Source organism: Leuresthes tenuis, unplaced genomic scaffold, assembly GCF_036924035.1.
Source record: "Leuresthes tenuis unplaced genomic scaffold, fLeuTen1.0.hap1 SCAF_19, whole genome shotgun sequence".
Classification (NCBI taxonomy): Eukaryota; Metazoa; Chordata; class Actinopteri; order Atheriniformes; family Atherinopsidae; genus Leuresthes; species Leuresthes tenuis.
This window is the reverse complement of record NW_027325373.1, coordinates 5,618,704-5,640,652: the sequence shown is the minus strand read 5'-3', so window position 1 is coordinate 5,640,652 and position 21,949 is coordinate 5,618,704. Positions and strand designations below refer to the sequence as shown.

The 21,949-nt window shown below is 40.6% G+C and overlaps 1 protein-coding gene across 4 annotated transcripts in view; it reads left to right on the top strand.

Annotated features, from left to right (window-relative positions):
- The window catches only part of rxraa (retinoid X receptor, alpha a), a 97,673-nt gene that overhangs the window by 56,097 nt on the left and 19,627 nt on the right, over window positions 1-21,949 (top strand). For 2 of the 4 annotated variants that reach the window (XM_072371669.1, XM_072371667.1), the window contains exons 3-5: window positions 1,973-2,211; window positions 17,469-17,619; window positions 20,659-20,838. In XM_072371669.1, the coding sequence (XP_072227770.1) occupies window positions 1,973-2,211; window positions 17,469-17,619; window positions 20,659-20,838 (570 nt within the window). Of the gene's footprint in view, window positions 1-1,972; window positions 2,221-17,468; window positions 17,620-20,658; window positions 20,839-21,949 lie in introns of all 4 variants that reach the window. The other 2 variants (XM_072371668.1, XM_072371666.1) reach the window with 1 other exon arrangement.

Sequence of the window (21,949 nt, the reverse complement as noted above, 5' to 3'; positions counted from 1 at the left end):
CCAGCTGCTCTCTGTCAGTCCCCCTCCAGGTGGGGCCTTGCTGTCAGCTAAGCTCCCCCCTGCTGAGACCCACAGTGACAGATTGGCAACCCTAATACCACAGCTCACTTTATCTGCCTGAATTAAATCCCAGTTGGAGAAGGGTTATGGGAATTGCTGGCTCAGGAAAATTTTAATTTTTTTTTCTAGGAATAACATGTGTGGGCACATTTTAGGGAAGAAAGAAATGTAATCGGAGGGATAGAAGCTTGGGGGGTATCAGTTTGAGGATTAAACACTGAACTAATACATCAAGTTGCAGAGCTGTTGTTAGCCATTTATTAGAAGAATGTTTGTTTGCCTTCCAAAAAGGATGGAATGGGTGTGTGTGGTTGCAGGAAGTGCTTGTAAAGCAAGCAGGATGTGCAGGAAGTGTTTGGCTTGGCTCGGCTCAGCTGGCAGATTGGTTGGTGCTCTGAGGATTGCTGGTGGAGAGACAATGATGGGAAGAATCTCCTTATTTTGTCGGGTATTCACTAAGTCTTTTATAGCAGAAACATTCCACAAAGCACACACACATGGATTAAAAAAAAATGTAAAAACAGCTGTACTGCAGGAATATTGGTGCGAACCAAACTTGTTACTCAGCTGTCAACTGAACGAGTCATCCTTCAGTTTTATTCTGCTGAGAGGAAAAAGAAAACTTGATCGCTTATGAAACTTGGGAGTGTGATAGATGCCCCACACTCCCACTTATTACATAACAAGTGTCAATATTGCCACTGCAAAGATCAGTGAGAGAAAAGTGTCGGTGTCAAACTCGAGCAGGACATAAGAGGAGGGTATTTTTGGACAGTTCACTAATCAGGACTTTAAACTTTCTCCTGTGAATGAATTATGTGAATGCTCATAAAACAAAAATAACTTAAAGAGTTTCTTTACACACTGACTACCCCAACATCTCAAGTTGCATTTGAGTGGTTTATAGGTCTTAATGGCCTGCATCGCCCTTTGGTAGAGATTCATACATTTAAAAACTCTATAAGAATGGGTAAGGGTTAGGGAAGTGCAGAAAAGAAAGGAGGGATGCCAAGTTATGAATGCGAAGTAAAATAGAGTGAATAGAAGTGCTGAAAGATGTAACAGGAGGGAGGGAGTAGTTATCAGTACACATGGAACCCTGTTGCCAAAGTCTCTGTATGTCAGTACATCTTTTCCCCTCTTTCTCATATCTTCTGTGTTGACAGCTGATGGGAAGATGGCCCGCTAAGACAAGTAAAGACAGGGTCTTGAGTCTAGGAGGGAGAATACAGACAGAAAAAGCAGATGAGCTCTTGCACATGACCTTAGCCTTATCACTGTCTACAACTACAGTCTCACTGCAGCTTTCTCCTCAGCCGTGGTGCAAGGTCATGTTTTTCATTCTCCCGGGCCTACTACCCGACTCATCAACCACATGCATTATATAGTAGATATATTGTACATGCTGACCTCCTAGATTCCTGTGGGAAGCACTTTTGAAGTTTGAGGGACAGATGCAGAGAGAGTAGCAGAGCGACTATGTCGATATCCTCAGCCACCACTTGGCTGCTGTGTTGGGTTTTGCTTTTTTAAAATTTTTTTTACTATGAGCTGTTCTTGATTTAATCGTCTCGAGTGCTTTTGCTGAATTTTCCATTTTTCCTGGACGGTGCTCAGATTCAACACCTGCACTCACACTTCACCAGATGTGCTAGACTCTCTGTGCCAGCAGCTGTGATAAAAAAAAAACTTTGATTAGCTTAAGTGTGAAAAAGTCCTTTTGAAAATAAATGCGTTGTAAATAAAGTGGTTTTCAAAGTTTTGTTTGACATGGCAAAGTCATGCTGCTTCAGGTTTCGACTGTCTCATTTTTAAATTATTATTCTCACGACTACATTTGCTTAGACACGAACGACTTCCAAGATAAAAGAATTTGATTTCCAATCTTCCTCTTTTTTATTTTTTCTCACAGATTCATCGGGACATGTGACCTCCTCACCACTCGGCTCGCCCACATCCCATCGAGGAATGCACCCGTCTCTGCTCAGCCCAACCTCCATGGGGCCCTCCGGTTCTCTCCACTCTCCTATCAGCACCCTGAATTCACCAATGAATGGCCTGGCATCACCCTTCTCCGTTATTAGCTCCCCCATGGGGCCCCACTCGATGAACTCTCCTGGCATGGGCTATGGCCCCAGCGTCAGCCCCCAGGTGAGGCCTGTAACAGATTCATGCACACGCCGTTGCATGCACACGTCGTTAAAGATATGCATTGTGCAGACGCTTTAAGTTTAAGGTTTGTCCATGCAGGCTTATTTGCCATTATGGCTCAGAATTACTAAACAGGGAAAAAATGGAATGTGGTCTATCAGAAACGGCGCAAAGTTGTGTGGTCTTTCCTCCTCAGTTTAGATACAAATACATTTACTATTGTCTTTTATGGTTAATGGATAGCACGCAAGTGGGGAAGAGTCATTAAAGCGCACACATGGCCAGAATAAAGGAAAGCTTCCAGACTTGCCTAATAGCCAGCTATTACTGGAGCCTTCTGTCCAACCCTGGGAGCATTATTTTTGCAGAAAATGATGGTATGTGAATATGAACCCATTGGTCTGTCACAGTTTCCTCACTGGTTCGGTGACCTTACATTCCCCTGTGCTCAGAGTCAGTTGCAGTAAAAATATGGATGACATTCCAGGTAAATACATTAAAATGTGTCCATTAAAATAAAAACAAATTAGTTTAAATTAATTGACAAATATATTACAAAGAGCTGCAAAAGTTGGTTATGGCATGACTTTCTCTCGTTAGAGGTTCTAGGTTGTCTTATAGCTCCTCCAGTACCCCATTCATTTAAGAATAATGTTGCTTTGCAGTCGTGCAGCAACAATCACTGTCATGTTAGGTATACTTATTTTCTTTAGCTTAATAATGCTGCAATTGGCAGTGAACTGTGGGTACAATGTTTGGTAGATCACTCTGCTAGATTCAGTTAAATACCCACTTCCTACCTTTGTGCTTTGAAAGGGGAAACTCTCATGAATACATATGCAATCGGGCCAGACACAAAGGTGAAATGCCTTTCAGGGGCTAAATTACCTCCATTACTGGATGTAAAGTACAAACAGTAGCAAATGAAATCCAAGACAGAGTCTGTGTTAGAACAAAACCAAAGTAAATTTGGGTAAATGTGGATGCAGCAAAGAAGATGCACATTTCTGATCCATCCCGCAGTAACTTGTAAACACGCAGCTCTGTTGGCATGTCGAGGGGGTTGTCACTGGTAAGGGTTCTATCACTAATGTTTCATTCAATCTATTTGAACAGCCGTTAGTTTGACCTCTTCATTCACTTTGTTTGGGCAGGAGTAAACACAGTTATGCGCTCTGATGAGGACTAATTTAGTCTCAGTCCAGTGCCAAATGAGATCTGCAGCAAGTTTGTTTTTGGTGGGAATATGATTTGAAAAAAAAAAAACAGACATTCTGGCCCTTATTCTTTTCCATCAGGGTATATGATTTGACCAAACTCTGAGGTGTACTCTGCATGGTTTAGCTAAACAAAAGGTCTTCAGCTTCCAGTATTGATGGTAATACTTTCTGCTCAGTGGTCTGAAGGCAGTTTCTCTACAAAGTGTCAATAATTTTAATACTCTCAGTATGGTTCATTGAAGACCATTCAGCATTCTGGCAATGTAGTTGGCTGATGTAATGCCCAGATAATTATCCCTTCTTTCTCCTAGCCTGGACAAATCTGACCAAAAAGAGGAATAAATGTTCTTAATGTGGTTTATAAGGAGGCATGGCAGTTTATTTAAGTTATTTTCAATACAAAGAAACTGAGCCATGAAGTTTCCAGAATTGATTTAGATGTGAGAATGCCTTAAGGCACACAATGAGGTCCGTGGATGATTTTTTTTTGTATGTTATAGATGGTCATATGTCTTTAAGCCAAATATTAGATGCATTTTGAATTAATTATCCAGCACCAAGTATGTTTGGACAATGAACACTATCACTTATTGTGGAAAAATGCCAGAGAATTACTTAAACAAATAATGATAGAAAGTTTGGCTATGGTCGTTTGCGTCATGGTTCTGGTCTAACCAAATTTGTCATCCATGTTTATGAAAAAAGTATTAGTTTTATAATATAACTCTCAGCATGGCATCAAATGAGCATTTCCCTGAATTATTCCTTCAAATAAATTAACAAATGTATAAAGAGTTTTAGATGTTGTAGAATTGGGCGAGAAAGCTCTTCGTTCAGCTTTCGGTTTCATGGGGTCGTTCTTTGTCTTCACTCTCAAATCACAGGAAAATGCAGCTGAAAATGCAGCTGCCCTACAAACCAACCACACAACCAATTTTGTATCATGTCTTACAAACCACACTCAAATGTCTCAGAAGTGCAAATTACAGTCACTTAGACTTGCACACTTGCACGTTATACACATAGGATTTTCCTAAGCCAGGCTGCAGCAGACGGAGGCCCTGCTTTGACCTCATGGCACAGTCAATCAAGCCCTATTCAACAAGGATTCCACAGTGCTTCAGCTCTGTCACTCATTCGTCCATAGCTGAAGCATGCTCGTCACGCTTAACCGCCATATCTTACTTTCTTCTTTATCCATTCGTTCTTCTTTTTTCCCTGGCTGTCCTCTTTCCTCCAGCTTCCCTTTCTTGTTATTATGCTTTGTCTTTGTCGCATACTCTCCATTCTCTCAATTTTCTCCTTCATTTCTTGTGTTCCTTCAATAAGCCTTGGTTTATGTGGTATCAAAATCTCTCTCTCACACACACACACAATTAAGACATCAAAGCCTGCAGTGGCCCAATTTCTGTCTGGAGCCGTATCTGAAATTAAAATAGTTTCCCTCTGCAAAATGCGTTTGCTGACCCTTTTTCAGTGTTTATTGATAAGTGTGTTTAACTACGTTGGCAATGCAATTCTGTTTGGGGATGGGCTCCCCTTGTTGATGTTAAGCTTATCTGCACCTTCTTAACAAAAGTGTCCCATATGTAATGGAGTTATAAAATGGATTAGGAGTACTTTGATAAAGTGGCCAGAATTTTTCTTTGCTCGAAAGCGCTCATCCTTCTCCCCACCCTTCTCCTTTGAATTTTTCACCACTTTTTAATTCAGACACTTTAATCTGTCCTGCTCTTCATTTCCCACAGTGACATACTCTGTATGCAGGTTGGATGTTGAGGGAGGTGGATAAACATGCACATTTAGCTTATAATACCATATATATAGAACCCCATTATATACATCTATATATAATGGGGTTAATTATCATGTGAATGCTTAGGGTAATTTCATATCTTCATGGAGGAGCTGTCTCCAGAGCTCTCAGCCCCCCTTCTATCAAAGATGGGTATTTTATCCAACTCAGAGTGAAAGATGTGTAGTTCTCAAAAAAACTGGTAGGCTTTGGAGATGACTTTATACTTTGGTCCAGTACAGATTTACTCAGAGTTAGCACAAGATGGGAGGGGCTGATAACAGCCGATTTCATTACAAAGAAGACTAAGCTTGAACGTGATAAACGGCACAGAGACACATGTGGGGAGAAGAGGGGAGAAGCACAAACAACAGCTCCACTTGACAGTCTGTATTATTTCATACTTTATTTCATTTCATCACAAAGAAGATCATTTTCAATTTTGACTTCTGTCTCTCACAACACAGCAAAGCTAAAGGACCAACAACAACACCAACACAACCAAGAGGAAACAATACCTTGAGACCCTGAGTCCCAAAGCGGCAGCAAAGCTCTGAAACATGTAGACATGCGTTTATAAGTCACCGGTGCAGATTTCTTGAAGCATGTTCAGGTTTTTAGGGGTTACTAGCTTCAAACAAAACCTCCTGTTCCTATATGGGACAAAGAGTCCCATGAGTTTAAAGTTGGCTACATTAGAACTTATTTGAAAAAAGCTGTTTCCACTGCGTTTTAAGAATGATAAATAATTTTTCAATAATGTCATTATCACCAAATTGATACACTGAGGTTGCTTTTCACCTCATTTTTATAAATCTTCATGAAAAAAAATCCTATCAGTGGCTTTATTAATGATTCCAATATGAAGAGATATGATCTGACATGAGCGTGGCTGCAAGTGTGGCTACTGTGGTTGGTCTTGGAGGTTAGGGTTAAGTCATATGTTGCAGTTCCGTCCTCCCATGTCAAAGTCCTGTTATTTGTCGCAGTTTCAGTTTCAGTTTTGTAGTCATTACTCCCCTTTTAAAATAGACACTCCTTATGTTGGTGTCAGTTACAACTAGCTTTCAATTAATTGGTCTAGTTCTGATGATTCCTGAATCTGATTGTTAGAAATACAATATTTTAATGTTAGACATTTCAGCACAGTCGCTAAAAAAAATCCTTTTAGTGGAGCTTTAGGATTGGTTTGGGTCAGAGTAGGAAAAAGATCACTGCCGTCTGTAAAGCTTTTCATCCATTTCAAAATGCCAGTGTGCTAAGTTCTTGCAAATGGGCAGGGCCCTTTACCCCTTAGAGTTAACCTCTCTTAGCCTGACTCCATGATGACTTTGCGCCTCATTGCTTTTTTCCTCACAAACGGAATAACAGTTACAAATATGGATCAATGTTATTTCATTTGAAAACTTTTAGTAAAATTTTTACTGCTTATTTAGCTTTTTCGTAACTTACTTACTGAACAATTTATTTTAAATGATATGAAACACTTTTATGTAGCTTTGCACAAAATTATCATGTGAAGGCTGTCATTTATAATTCAAGTGTATTTGTTGTATTTATTTGTTGACTACCTCTCTTAAGGAGCTATATTTTACTTCATAACAGTTTGTAGAAATGGCTGCGCTAGTGCCCTTATATAATTTATTAAAGATTAATAAACTGCTAATAAATTCTTTATTGACAGGCTAAGTTTTGCTGTTGTAACCAAGGAAATATGGTGGGGGAAAAAGAAAAATCGGCACTCAAAGTAAAGCCTAAAATTATGGTTCTTCCAAAGTTCAAGTATAACAGTAGATACATTTGTTGAAATATTCAAGCAGTATTCGACCTTGTGTCGTGCAGGTGCTCCTTTGAGCGGTTAACTCTGATTATTTACATAATTGAAAGTATGGAGGCTTTCAACTGTTGCTCGGCGAGGGTGGAGAACAGTAGTTTGATTTGCAAGTACGACTCAAAGGTTAAAGATGGTTGCACTGCCCTGTGGTCTTGAGGCGAGGCACTTCTGATGAGACGTGATTTGAGTCAGAAGGCGTATGCCACTTACCCTTAACACTCAACTAGCTGGCTTTTCTCAGGAGCACTTAACTGGAACGAGGTCACAGCTCAGCTCAGCCTCCTCTGTATTTAACCAGCCAGAGCTCAGAGGAAGACACTGCCGGTGCTAACCACTCACATACACACACACACACACACATTAAAACAGCATATACAATCATTTTCATTTTAAAGGCACATATTGCTCTATTACGTCCCTTAAAAACCTCTTGTTTAGCATAATTTAAAGTCCAAAGTTACTTTTCTAAGCATGAAAACGTAAAAAAAAATAAATCTCAATAAATCCCTCTGGTTCTGATTCAGCACTTTAATATTTTCAAAAAGGAATGGTAATAATAAAAATCAGCAAAGTGCAACCATCCTCCACATCAAACACATAAAAGACCGTGTGATGAAAGAGGAAGATACGATGACCAAAAGTCCCATTCTTACAGGAATCTTCCAGCCTTCAACAGCAAAACCACATGTAAAGAGAGAGACAGCCCTATATCATCAGCCAATTCTTACATCTCAAACCACAGCACTTCCCCCTCAGCTTTGTTCAAAGCATCCAGACACATTGACACAGTGTAGCTGTGCTATTATAGTTTGTGAGAAACTACAACCCGGTTTCTTGTGCCTCTTTGGTGCATTCTGGTCATTTGCTTGGTTTGGTGCAAGAGATCAGAAAAGCATCTGCATTTTTTATGTGTTTGAATACAAGCACACCAGCAGCAAACATTTAGCAAGAGTTTGACTGCGACTCGAAATGCATACCTTGTCTTTTGTCCTGTTGACTTTTGTTTGTGGAGGTATATATATATCTATATATATATATATATGTATATGTATGTTTTACTTATTTTATTTAACCTTTATTTAACCAATAAAAACTTGAGATTTAAAAATCTCTTTTCCAAGAGTGTCTTTGCCAAGATCGGCACCGAATAAACAACAATACAATAATAAAAAAAATATGTGTATATATACACATATATATGTATATATATATATATATATACGTTTATATAATTACCCAGGTTTAACACACCAAAACCTCGTGAAATTTAACATCACAGTCATGAAAGGCTAAATGGAGACAGAATTGGTCAACACAACACTTGCAACCCGACGTATCTGCTTCCAATATAATTGACACTTGTTTGAATTCATTTAATTAGATCAGTTCCTTAAATTTAAGGTGATTTTTGCCATTTCTGAATATGAAAGCGATTGCAGCAACTCTGCTGGTATGTGGTCAGAGGCGTTGCCAGGCCACAACAGTGCTTATTACGATCAGACCCATCAGGGGTTTTGTCTGTGGGATTCAACTCGCTAACAATACAGAGCATCCCTCAATCACAGACACCACAAATCTTCAGGCAGCTGGAAGGGATTATGTGCAAGGGTTGGAACACATTTCACACTTCCAGTTACAATAGAGAGAGTTGTCTGGCTGTTGTCTTTTGCAGGGAAGAAAAGGGGTTCTTTATCATCAGACCACTGCGGGGTCCAACTTTCCATTTTATGGCTTAGCCTGTACCCCTCTGGCTCCTGCTTCATCTCTCCCTCTGAAACCTCCCTGAGGATCCTAAACCAACAACAGGCCTCCAGTGTCTCTGAGTGCGCCTTAAAAATACATATAAAGCTGCACTGTTTTCAGCGTCGAACACAGGAAGAAAAGAAACCATCAATGTGAAAAAGGTGTAAATGTTTTACAAGAAATGGAACACGCGCTTAAGAAGTTATAAATGAGCAGCGGTGGTGATGTCATGTTCCAGTTCTGAGTACGTCGTGTTCAGGCGAGGAGTCGCTAGGAAACCAAAACACAACATGCACCAGAGAAAGAGAGGGAGAGTGGTGGACCTGCGCCCCTTCCTGTATAGGAGTAATAAAGGTTCATTCGGCTTCTCAGGCCTTTGATGGACCTCGCTGTACCCACTCTGCATGATGTCATGGTTGCATGGCCACACAAAGGAACTGTGTGTAGGCTCTCAGGGGAACCATTAAGGCTCTCTAATGTCAATCAACCCTAACATGTATTGAGGAAAAGTATTTTTTTTTTTTATATCTGCGCTGTCTCCAGGTAGCAATTAAAAAACTGATTCAGAGGTCCTTTTTTTCTCTTGCAGTTAGCACATGGACGTGTAGCTAATGTGCAGATTTAATTTAGTTGTGCCTAGAGCACAGTTCTTAAGTTGTCAGTTTCTTGTTGAGAAAATGTTGCTACTCTTGGAGAGGGGCCTCTATGTCAAGTTTTGCAAGTGAATTATACTGCATCTGTTCCATATTAAAACTGTTCCAGCAATTTTGGAGCCAAATTTGCATTCTTTCCTGAAACTTTTATACTGAAACATATGCAGGAAGTGTTTCTGAAAAGAGGTAAAAGCCATGAAAGCAGAGCGAGCAGAATCACCAAGTTAAAACATACGTTTCTTATCAGAAGAAAAATTTGGAGCAACATCTTTTTCCCCTCATTGCTTTAACCTCACCCTCCTTTATTTGTTCAAACATCCTTCAGACCATTATTTGAGAGCTGATATTACAGTTTGTCATGTAATAACACTGCAGTCTGTTTGTGTGTTCCAACTTGTGTGGGGCCACAAATGGGTAAAGCCATTTAGGAGGTGGCAGCTATAGGGGATAGAAAGGGTAACATTAGGTTTATGTTTCACAGAGTAGCCTACTAACGTAGACTCTAGGCATTGTGGGTTAAATATCCCTGGGGCGTATTTATTTTAGAGCTTGAAATAATCCCCTGAAGGTTTTAATTTCATCTGTTGGTGTGATCTTACAGCAATCCAAGACTTTCTGTGGACAGGCGTGTATACTGTGACACGCCTGTGAAGTTTAATGACACTTACTGTCGAACTGATTCTACTTTTTCCCTCCCACCCACATGTAAAGCTTGTGTGTGAACAGGATGTAGGAACGTGCTATATTTACCCCAAACATGTTCTAGTTCTTTGTTGTTACTATACATATCTGGATATGGATGGAACCTGTTGATACGGTTCTCTTATGATGCAATGTGTGATGCTTTAAAGCAAAAGAAAGTCAGACAAAAGCCTAAAGATGAGACAAAGGCAGCTGGGATGTACAGAAACACAGTTTACACCACAGCTGTCAGATGTCTGTGTTCGCCAATTAATTTTTTTATATTTGGCTTGCACATGGTTCTCTAAGTACCTCTGACTTTAAAAGATATATGTAACATATATGATATAAAAAACGTAAAGGGGGGAAAATGTCATACAACATAAGAGTCATCAGTGTCTGTGTGTGGCTCAGATGGCAGCTTTCAGCTATTTGTTAGATAACGAAAGACAAAATATCAAGAGAATCTCCTTAAGAAAGATTCTGTCTTGTGTCCGTTTTTCATTTAAAACAACCAAGTTGCCTAAACCGCCATGGTTGAACAGTTAGACGACACCAGACTGTTGTTTTCCCAAAAAGAGATCATCCAAACAGCCAACCGGTGTTGATCATCTAATCGATTACTCACTAGGTGGGAAACATTCTGTTTACTCTTTAGTTTCTCGTTAGAGTTGAGCCCTGTGATTTTGTGAAGTACACGTTCTCAAGATAAAAGTGTGGAAGTAATCAGTCAAAGCACTGCTAAACTCAGTGGTGGTTTGACACAAAAATTCCTTTTGAAAAACTGCTGGATTATGTGCTCTTTGACAAACAAAACCAAGCTCTGTTCATCTTCATGTACAGTCATGTGAACAACAAAGAGAGTACACCCCCATTGCAATTGGAAGGTTGAACATATCGGGGCATGATGAAGAACCAGTCTTTGAAGCACGGTAAATACAACCTCCAGATAAACAACAATACACGACACATTACACCGTGTCATTATTCCTTTTATAAAGAAAATAATAAGCCACAGCGCAGACACGGTGTATTTAAAACCAAACGGAAAATAAATCAATAAATTAAGAAAATCAGAAAATCCTTTGCAGAACCATCTCTGGCAGCAGTAACTTGAAGTTTTCTGTGTGATATTATCAGTTTCTCACACCTTTGGGGGAACGTTGGCCCACTCTTCTTGCTCTGTTCTCAAAGCTTCTTAAAATGTTGGTACTGGGACAATTGGCAACTGTCTTGAATGTTTTCCACTGATGAGCCATCTTTCAGCAACAACAGCTTCTCTAAGATCATTGCTGATGTCTTTCCTCCCTGGTGCACTTACTTTTTTTTTTTACCATGACTGTATTCAAGAAAGCGAAATCTTTTTTTTTTAAGCAAACTTAAACTTTTTAAAGCAAGTTTAACTCACTGGACATTTGTAATAGCTTGGAACACATCTACCACAGAGTAACAGGCATATACAACACATGAGCATGTGTGGCTTATGATGCAGTGCCACAGACTGACTTTGTTTTGAACTTATGAACTGTCTTCCCCTGTACACCATGCCAGATGGACACAAAATGTTGGCAAACGAGGAGAAACCTGCATTTGGGAAAACACTTTGGGATTTGTTTGCATCCTGGTCATGCACATGATTGGACAGATAAGTTATGTGCTACATGAGTTAATATAGCACTCATTGCTCTATGATTCCTAAATGGTAAGACCGCGTTACATCTTCTGTTACTCATTACAAGTATTTGGAGTGCAAGTGCAAAACTTTCTCATTCCATGGTAGCTGTGTGTGATTATACAAAGTAGAAGCAGGATAATTCCATTCTGAGTCATTTACTTGTCAAATTGGTATTGTACATCATTCTAGAAAAGTAGGGATTCATTCTGGCAGCCACTGATCATTTGTTGCTAAAATAGGGATTTGGTGTCGCATATAAACACTAAATATGTCTGTTTGTTTTTTTCCATATAAATACCAGTTAACATCTATGCATACAGATATAAGGACAGCAGAAACATTTTATTACAGTCCAGACAATAGGACTTATTGGAAGAGTTGCAGTGTCGATGCCCACAGGAGCAGAGCTGCTTCCTGTAAAAACATCCCATATGTTCATCCACGTTCACTCAAAGCCAAAAGGACACGGACACACATGTGCATGCAGTGTTTGCTGCCAGTTCGTCTCCAATGCACACACAAATTCCCACGCAGGCGTGTACGCTCATTATAAATACACAAATGCATGCATGCCAAGGACCCAAGTACTACATGCTCTCCCACGAATGCTGAAAACACTTAAGACCAACACATGCCCAGACACTGCCAGGCTGAGGTGAGACAACAGCTGAGAGGCTCTCTGCGTATTCCCACTCCATCACAGCAAGGCTCACAGCTATCATGCCGCTTAATATTCTCTTTTTGCGTAACAGAAGTTTCTGTCAAAACACACACACACTCACAGTGCCAGCAGTGCTTGCAGTGATTCATTTTATCTGTTGTGGCACAGCATGAGGTGAGTGTTGTAAACCTCCAAGCTGTCTAATAATGCCTACATGTGCTATGTTCCATCCACCGAGAGGGAGAGCAGAGACAGTGTTTTATTAGAGCTGAGCTGCAATAAAAATCATGAAGCTCTTTTACACTAAGCTATACTTTGGAGGGATTTTTATGTTGCCAACTAAGTTAATGGTTGATAAATGATTATATGTTCCTTTTTGTAAGCCATCAAAGTACATGAACCGAGGTCGAGGTGTGAACGCGGTTCTAAATGAGGGATCCCTGTTATTAAGGTCCCATTTCGTTATCTGGAAACACTTCATAAGTAGAACATTAGTGGCTTTAAATTACAGTATTAACTGACTGTTGTAATCTTAATGGTTTTATCAATATCTTTGTTTGTTTTTAAAGTAAAGTATTAATCTTGGTGCATAAAACATATTTTTGAGTTTCAAATGCAAATAATTCAACAGTCAAGTCTACCAGCACATGCCCTATGTAATGGATAAAACCCACCGTTCCTTCCTCCACCCTGATCCTGAGAGCGATAATTTATTGTTCCGCAACGGTCCTATTCACAGAAGGCCTTGACGTTCATCTACAAATAACTGCAGGATCAATCATTATACACATTTCATACATGCTCACACCCTGGCATCTGTTAATTTGTGCTTTTTTTGCAAGCTGTGTGCGCGTTCAAACAGGTGTCTTTCAAACATATATTTGACTTCGTCCCCTGGGGTGTCTCACTGTGAATGCACCCTGAAGGCCACAGAAGAGCCGGGTCCATTAACAGGTCTCCCTGCAGGAAACCCGATCCGCTATCTCTGTCAGTGCGTGTCCAGATAAGACTCTTATACACAAACACGCCACAGTGATGAGAAGAAAGTCCTCTCTCATTCCTCTCTTACTTTGCAGACCCACCAGATAAGTTGGCTGTTAGAAGGAAGTGAGTGTCACAAAGTGTCAGAGGTGAAAGGGGACTCAGGGTTATCATTGGGTTACATCATGACCTGATTCCTGTCCTCACCTCTGACAAGGCTGCCGGTCAGGCTTCTTCGTCTTTCAACAGGAGACCTGCATCCTCTCCGCTCACTTCCTTGTGCTTTACAGTTTGTTATTGGACATTCTTAGTTCCATGCCTTGAAGCAAAAGTACATTAAAGTTACAAAAATGAATCACTCTCAAGCTAAGCAGCTTGCAGCCAGCGATACAGTGGTGGAGAATAGGATCTGTAACAGTGGATTGTAAAGTGGAGCTTTCTGGTCCTGGCGAAGTCATGCTGCTGTATAATGAAAAACCTTCTGATGGAATTCTATAAAAGCATTTTGAAAGATAACTTCTTCACAAGTGAAGGTGCCCTTGAAGTGGAAAACAACTGAGGTTCCACATGAGGGTTGTGCATTGAGGAGTGCTGTGTGAGGATTTGATGTCTCCTTTTGAAGTGTCTTTGTGAGCAAACTCAGCTCTGACTTTCTGAATCAAGCTAAGCCCATCTTAGGAAGAGGCCTCTGTCTCAGCTCCTTTCCTTTTCTTCTCTACACTCGAGGGACGACTCCTGACTTTGTGTCACCATCATGTGTGTTGTCATTGCATACTAATAATTCACAGGACCTGCTTTAGTGCCAAGATAATTTTTTCTGTTAGATTCAGTTAGGCATTTAATAAAGCACAACCTCTGCCTAAATTATGAAAACTATGTTTGAGAAAATGTTAATTCATCACCTTTAGTCTAATGTCTGAATATTCCAGCAGCCTGCTGAAGCCAGCAGGTGGCACAGAACGTATCATCGCATATATCACTTTGGTGCGGAATCTGACACCCGCAAGCAGATCGAACCCCACTGCACTGGATGTACCAATCCAACGTCCTCTGTAGCGCATTACGTAACACCTGCAGCACATGAAGCGCTCTTCAGCTGGGGCATTCTGGCCTTTTGAGTTGAACATTGTTCCGCAGGAAATCTTAGGTCCTACATTTTAGTCCTTGATATTAAATGTCCTTTATTTGTCTCTCTCCCTTGGTCTGTAAAAGTTTGAACCAGGCCTTCTTCTCCTTGGGCAGGATGCAACGACAGGACTGTCACAAAGCGTTTCCCAAGGCGACACGGCTGTACACACAGCTGGCATAGCTCCTTGTGAACAGTCACATGTGTGTGTTGTAGGGGCGGGTGCATGTATTCTATTTCCAGTGCTAGTCCCAAGCTACTTTAATCCCCTCGCCTTTCCATTGCCATGGGTACAAGCAAAAGAAAGACCCCCCCAGCCTGACTACCCCAGCGCAGGGAGAAATGTTGCTGCGATTGAGTTGCAGGTTCTCTGAATATAGACTTTGAGAGGCAGAATCTTTTTTGTCAAGCAGACAGAGGGTTTGATAGTGACAATCCCTCTGTCTGCCGAGGCTGTGCATGTGCTGCGCTACTGGGGAAAAGACTAGAGTCAGGCGTTTAAGTGAGGTAAGACCTCATAGTGTGCGTGTGTGGACGTGGATGAACATGCAGAGATGTGTGAAGTGCTATTAGAATAGAAGAAGAATAGCAAAATACTTCATTCATCCCCCAGTGGGAGAAATTAAAAAAATAATTCAAAATTATTTGTCCATTTCTGTCCTATAAACTTTTAGAAATGGTCTTGTTGGGTTTAAGAGGGCCTTTTTGGCACAGGAGTGAAATATACATATACGTATGCCAATCGATTCCAAAATGCTTTCTTCTCCCCTGATTTGTACCTACATGTTTTTTTTCAGAGCTTTCAGCTTTGTGTGTGTGCAGTGCATGTGTACATGTGTCAACATGTCATAGAGAGCAGGCCAGGAGTGGGCGCCACAGTGTGACCTGAACATTTTCTTGCGGTGGAGGACATCAACCTTTTCAAGTCACCAAACCCACCAGCGGATGCATCACTCAAATACTATAATTTATTCAAACCCACATACACTTTCATTCTGAAACCGGAGTCATGATCTTGTGACTCTCTGCATGTCATGCTGAATTCTGTGGAAGAGTGTATGAAATGATGCAGAAGACTTGTTGAATTTTCTATTTGATCTGATGCTTAAGCACCAGGGTTAGGAAATATTTCTCTCAATGGATGCTTGCTTTATGGTAGCTCCAAGCTAAAATACAGAAGAACTGCTGACATTTTTCCAACTGAGGCCGTTAAAGAGGAATCAAGTTCTGGAGTGTAACACTTTTAAGAGATGAAATAAAATGCCTTAGAGCCACAAAAGCTTGTGCACACTTTTGTGTGTGCACATAAACGCCTGTTTCTATTAACTTCTGTCACATCAGCTTCACCTTTGCGATACACAGCCAGAACAATAGTATTACATCCTCTGTGGCTCTGAGGCGGCTTTGTTACGTATAGCTGCAGGGTCTAATGGAACGTGTTGTGTTGCATTAGGGTTGTTGGAGTTTGAACCATAACTAAAAATCAGGATATCTAAGTCCACAAAACTAAACAAATGTGCAGTTCTCAAAATAATTTTTATTTTTACATCATTAGCGATACAAGTTATTTAATAGTTTAATAATTTTGTCAAAAGGAGGCCAGATATGAGTGGAATTTCCCTTTTTAAATTAAAGAGAAGGGTGTTTTTTCTCCCCCTTAATGTATAAATTATGTCTTTGAGCTTATCTGCTCTTGTTGAATTATTTACTACTTAGTTGTTGTATGTTGTCTGTGGTGCAGCTTCTTTTCAAACCATCTTTTGGAATATTTGTCATTACACATGAGAAAAAAAATCCAACAATCATGTCTGAATAGCAAAACATTTTATTATCTAGAAATTGTAAATATTTGCAGCTCAAGCCCTGATTAATGAATGTGCTTCAAGTTGAGTTTTAGAACTACCTGCCAACATCCATGTGTGCTCAGTGGCTGTTTGAGTTATAAGCTGTAAGTGAGAAACTGGTCTTATCATTTTCTTCCATTCGGTAGCTAATGTTTGCTGTCAGGTGACTGTAAACGCAGCAAAGCACATCTTTTATGATGACAAAACCAATTATCTTGAAGAAGTCTGCCATCTCCGGTCCAACAGTCAACCCTCTATAGCAGCTTATTCCACTTTTTCTTCCCATCTGCGTGATACCTTTTTGCTTTTAGGCTAGTCAAGCCAACTACTGCATTTACTTACTAGTACTAATGGTTAGCTTGCCTTTGTTCCATTTAGGTTTTTAGAACAATTTATATCCGACTTTATCTCCTCAGGAGGCATGTTGGTAGATATAATAATTAGCCTCCTTTTGCTTTTCTTTTTTTAGCAGAAGGCAAATAAAGGTCAGTTCGGAATTAATTTGATCAAAGCTCTTTTTCACGGGGGGGGGGGCGCACAACTGATCTTAGCAGCAGTTGTACTGCTGCTAAAACAAATGCTGTCTCTTTATTCTGCCGTATTGTTAAATTTTGCAGTGGAGTCATGCTAGAACTTAACATTTTGGTGCAAACAGGGCTTGTTGAGAGCATTAATAAAAGAGTTTCTGGGGTTGAGTGGTTCAGGACTCTGCTGTGCCAGATTTAGACCTTAAACAGAGGTGGGCAGGAGGGAAAAGAGAGACTGGGAAAGCAATGACAGTACAAAAAGAGGTGCTGTAAGGCTTGCAGATCATCACCATCATGTATCAGCAGACATGATATCCTTTTTCAGTTTATGCATCAGAGTGTCCATGTTTATGTTGGTAAAGTCCTGTCTTCTTAGCAAATGTGGCTGTCAGCTCTTAATGTCATCAGGTTCCAGCTCGGGACTTGTGCGGTGAAGTGTGTTATACTGCCAGTTTTGAGTTCAGGGGTCTGCATTGTGACCTGTCGGCGTGTGTGTTTGTGTGTGTTGATGTTCCAGCTGAACTCTCCGATGAACTCTGTCAGCAGCACGGAGGACATTAAGCCCCCACTGGGCCTCAACGGCGTGATGAAGGTGCCAGCCCAGCCCTCAGGCACAGCTTTGTCGCTCACTAAACACATCTGTGCCATCTGTGGTGACCGCTCCTCAGGTGAGTGACATCAGGTGGGAACAGCTGCCTGGAAAAAGGGAGCCTTGCACAGGCAAAAACACTGAATATAAAAAGTGATGTCAGACTTTGTCCTTGTTGTGTGTTAAATCGTGTAACCAGAGAGTGCAGTGAAGAACTGTGAGGGAGTCATTGATCTAGAAAGACACTGGTAATAATCTTTCAACAGCTGCAATGACACATGCTCCATTATAATTAAATTCTAAAAAAAGAAGAGTTAACCAGCATTCAGCTCAATCCTGCGCTGTAACCGCACCAAGAAACCTCCAAAGAAGATCCAAAATTGAACTTTTGGTAGGAAACAACCCCAGTGACTACTTTGGCAGAACTACACACTACAGCTTCTTGCAGTGGGAGACCTTCCTGGAAGAACAACAGCCAGTGGAATTTTCACAAATCTTGGCAAAATGGCAGGGAGGCCAGAAAAAAAAAGCTTAGTAGGATGAGCAGTCAAAGGCTGCAGCATAAGAGCACATGAAAGAAGCAGAAATCATGAAGCAAAAGATCATATGGTGAGATGAAACCAAACCTCAAATCAGCTTCTAGTGGAATAGAACAGTCCTGTGTCTGAGGGAAGCCATGCGCGGCAGCCCATCACTCATGTCATGGTGTCACTACTGTGAAGCAGTCGGCAAAGTCAAGGTTGAAGGCAAATGTAGACAGATACTGTCAACTTACCTTAAGGTAGTGATATCCTTTAGTGTTGGAGGGTTGTTCCTAAAGCACAGTCTCATTATCACTGTGATGATAAAAAGTCGCCCTCTGTCATTGATACAATTCTGCACATGAGGACAAAATGAAAAATCATCTTGACCTTACAAGGTCTAAACACTAAGTAAATGAAACCTTAAATGAACAAGAACACATGACATCATTTCATTGTTTATTAATGTCTAAAAACAGTCATTTTCACAGTCTGGGCTGGAGCTTCCAGGTGAGTGTTAACACAATGCTAAGAAGGAACAGGCATCAGCAATGATCTGAGAGAAGAAGCAGTTGTTGCCGCCTGTCAATCTGGGAAGGTTTAAAAGCTGTTTCGTAACTATTTTTTGACTCCACCATTCTACAGTGAGAAAAGTTATTCACGTGTAGAAAACATTCAGGACTTTCAAGTTGTCAGTCTTCACAGGAGACAAAGTCAGGTTCACCCCAAGGTCAGACAATGCGCAATGCTCAGAGAAACTGCAGTAACAATCCAAGAGCTACATCTCAGACTCTACAGGCCTCAGTTAGCATGTTAAATGTTAAAGTTCACAACAATATAAAAGGAAAGAGGGAGGGTTGCAGGAGAAAGCCTCTTCTCTCTAAAAGGAACATGGCAGCACAGCTTAGGTTTGTAAAGTTGCATCTGAATGAACGACAAGACTTTTGGAACAATGTCCTCGGGACAGACAAGATCAACATGGCGTATTCCGGAGTCAAATGGGAGCTCATTTGTCTCACAGCTAAAAGTTAGCTGAAATTGGGTGCTGTGGCAGGACGATGACCCGAAGCTCACCTGCAAATCTCCAACAGAATAACTGACAAAAAAAAAGAATCAAGGTGTTGCAATGATCCAGTGCAAGTCCAGACCTCAGTCTGAGTTAAATGCTGTGGTGGGACCTTCAGAGAGCTTTACAGAGACAAAGGCTGACAATTTTCAATGAACTAAAATAGAATAGAAACACCATAACGAAGAGCAGATCAAAAACAATCTGCAACAGTGTGATAGTATGACAACATTATACAGTAAGTGCCTCTTTAGATTACTGTTGTTGAAGGTGGTTCTACAAGCTATTGAATCAATTATAGTTTCACTTATAATGTAATACATTGTGTTCTGATGTTGTATTCATCTTATTTAAGGCTTGGTATGGACCAAATTATTGTTTGTTTTTTTGGATCTCAACACATAAAACTGTGGAAATGAAAGAGGGCGTACTTTCTTTCATACAAGACTGCATTCAAAGGCGTAATTAAATTTTAAGAGATCTATCTGGAGGAATTCAACTCAAATTTAGTTTTCTTAAATCAAATGAGACTTTATGAGATGTACACAATCAAAAAGAAAAGAATATATTGTTTTTTTTAAAACCCACATCAAAACACGCTCATGTAGCTCACGAAGATCTAAAACTGCAAACCAGAAGAATCAGTTTTGATTCCTTTTTGCCTTTTCAGAAAATATTTGCTCGTTTCAAGGTTCTCGTCATCATGCGCTTCCCTTTGGTCAAGAACTAGAACAACAGCTCTAACCACGAGCATTTAACCGACAGTTAACTGTTCGAACAGGAAGTGACTCACACTGAAGACTTCTTTGCAGAGTCATCTTTTTTTTTTTCCAAACGGCAAACAAATAAGCCTGTGTTTAAATATTTTTCTGGGGTTAACCATGAAAACTTTTGAGCCTTAGGGCAAAGGTGGATATCTAATTCATTGGACATTTATACTGTCAGCCTGCGTCATCGGTGTTGCATGCACCCTTGGGGGAATATCCAAACAGTGTTTAATAGCAAGTCATGCCTCATTTAGGTGCACTCACAGGCCTTATTTATCTTCTCTGGTGGTCTGACCAGAAGAGAGCGAACAAAGACACAGTTTGAGCAACACTGGAGAATGCAAATGGGCTTCATCTGTCATAAACAACCAAAGGAGAGCCGTTAGGAACAAGGGACAGACATGAGAACGGGGTTCCCCTACAGCTTGCCTTTAGTAGGCTCCTCTATTCTTTTCTTTCACCACAGCAATGTAAACCCCAAACACAGTTTTTCACTTTCACAGGCCTCTGATCATAATTGCTCCTTTGTTCCCTCAAAGGCTGGTTCCTTCATGCATTTGTGTGACTGAACATTTGGACTATCAATGTAACTGTGATCTCACTGTGAATACCTGTTAATTAAATTGCTTTGCATTCCATGATTATGTTGGTGAGCTTGTGGTCACAGGGTGGCACACACATGTCAGCCTCATGCGGGCAATGTGACCCAGAAAGTGTCCTATTCTATCACTAGATAAACTGCTTCTGTTTTCCTCTTTCCCCAGGTAAACACTATGGGGTGTACAGCTGTGAGGGCTGCAAAGGTTTCTTCAAAAGGACTGTACGCAAGGACCTGACCTATACCTGTCGTGACAACAAGGACTGCGTTATTGATAAGCGCCAGAGGAACCGCTGTCAGTACTGCCGCTACCAGAAGTGTTTAGCCATGGGCATGAAGAGAGAAGGTACAGCACATACCGTTGAGGATAAAGTCCCACTTACCCATACCCTCAAATCTGGACTAACCCACTGACATACACAGTTTATACCAATATAAAGCCTCTCTTTATGGTAATCGGTTCCAGTGCAATGCAGTCAACAAATTAATGTGATGTACATATTTAGGATTCTGTTCACCAGGCAAGCACAGAAAAATGAGACTGCAGATTGTCTTGAATTTGCAGTGTGCTCCCAACTTTTGTGTGTTCTCAAACTGCTGTATAATAAGACACTCTTTGCACACGTCAGTATACCTACTGTGTGTATTAATAGGAACATTAACAAAATGTATGAGCCACGCACACATATACTTTCACGTCTGTAATCATTGCAAACTGCAGTGAACAGTGAGCTAGAATTCTCATGGTTTGACATGAACCAGGCAGGTGTCCGGCCAGATGCATGTCACATGACATAAGGCATTGAGGTTGAAAAAAAATTGATTAAATTTAAGAGAGGCACCTGCAAGTCTGAGGGAAAGTGTTCTGCATTTTCTGAGATATGTAATGCTTTCAGCTGTTGCACTGTCGCAGATTCGGCCCTGGTGTGTGTGGAAACTGAGGGCCTGAGAGAACGGCTAACTGTGAAGCTTTGCAGTGGTGGTGTGTGCAGCGGCCCCCTAAATGCAGTGTCCAAACTTTGAATTTCTATGTAACAGGTTACTTATTTGCTGTGTCTCTATATAAAGGTCTCGTGAAAGCTGACTTTGAAATTAGAACAAAAAATAAATAAAAACCGGGGGGAAAAGCAAATTTCCACTAGCCGTTGAGAATTGAATAAACTAGCTGGTGTGGTGTCATCAGATGCTACTGCTGGTATAGACAATGTCTTGTGCATCGTTTAGGAAAATAAAGGACATAACCTCTGTGATATGGACTCTGCTTTTGAAAGCTCATGCTCAGTGTTTTGGGCGACACAGTCTAGCTTCTTTATAATAGGCTGTCACAAGTTAATCTCTATGATTACGGCAAAAGCTATGCTTTTCTGTTGAGTTGAGATTTGTGAGTCACAAAATAGCTCCGCTTAAAATAGACAATTAGGAATACCCTGCTTTATACCCTATTTCATGCTGTATTA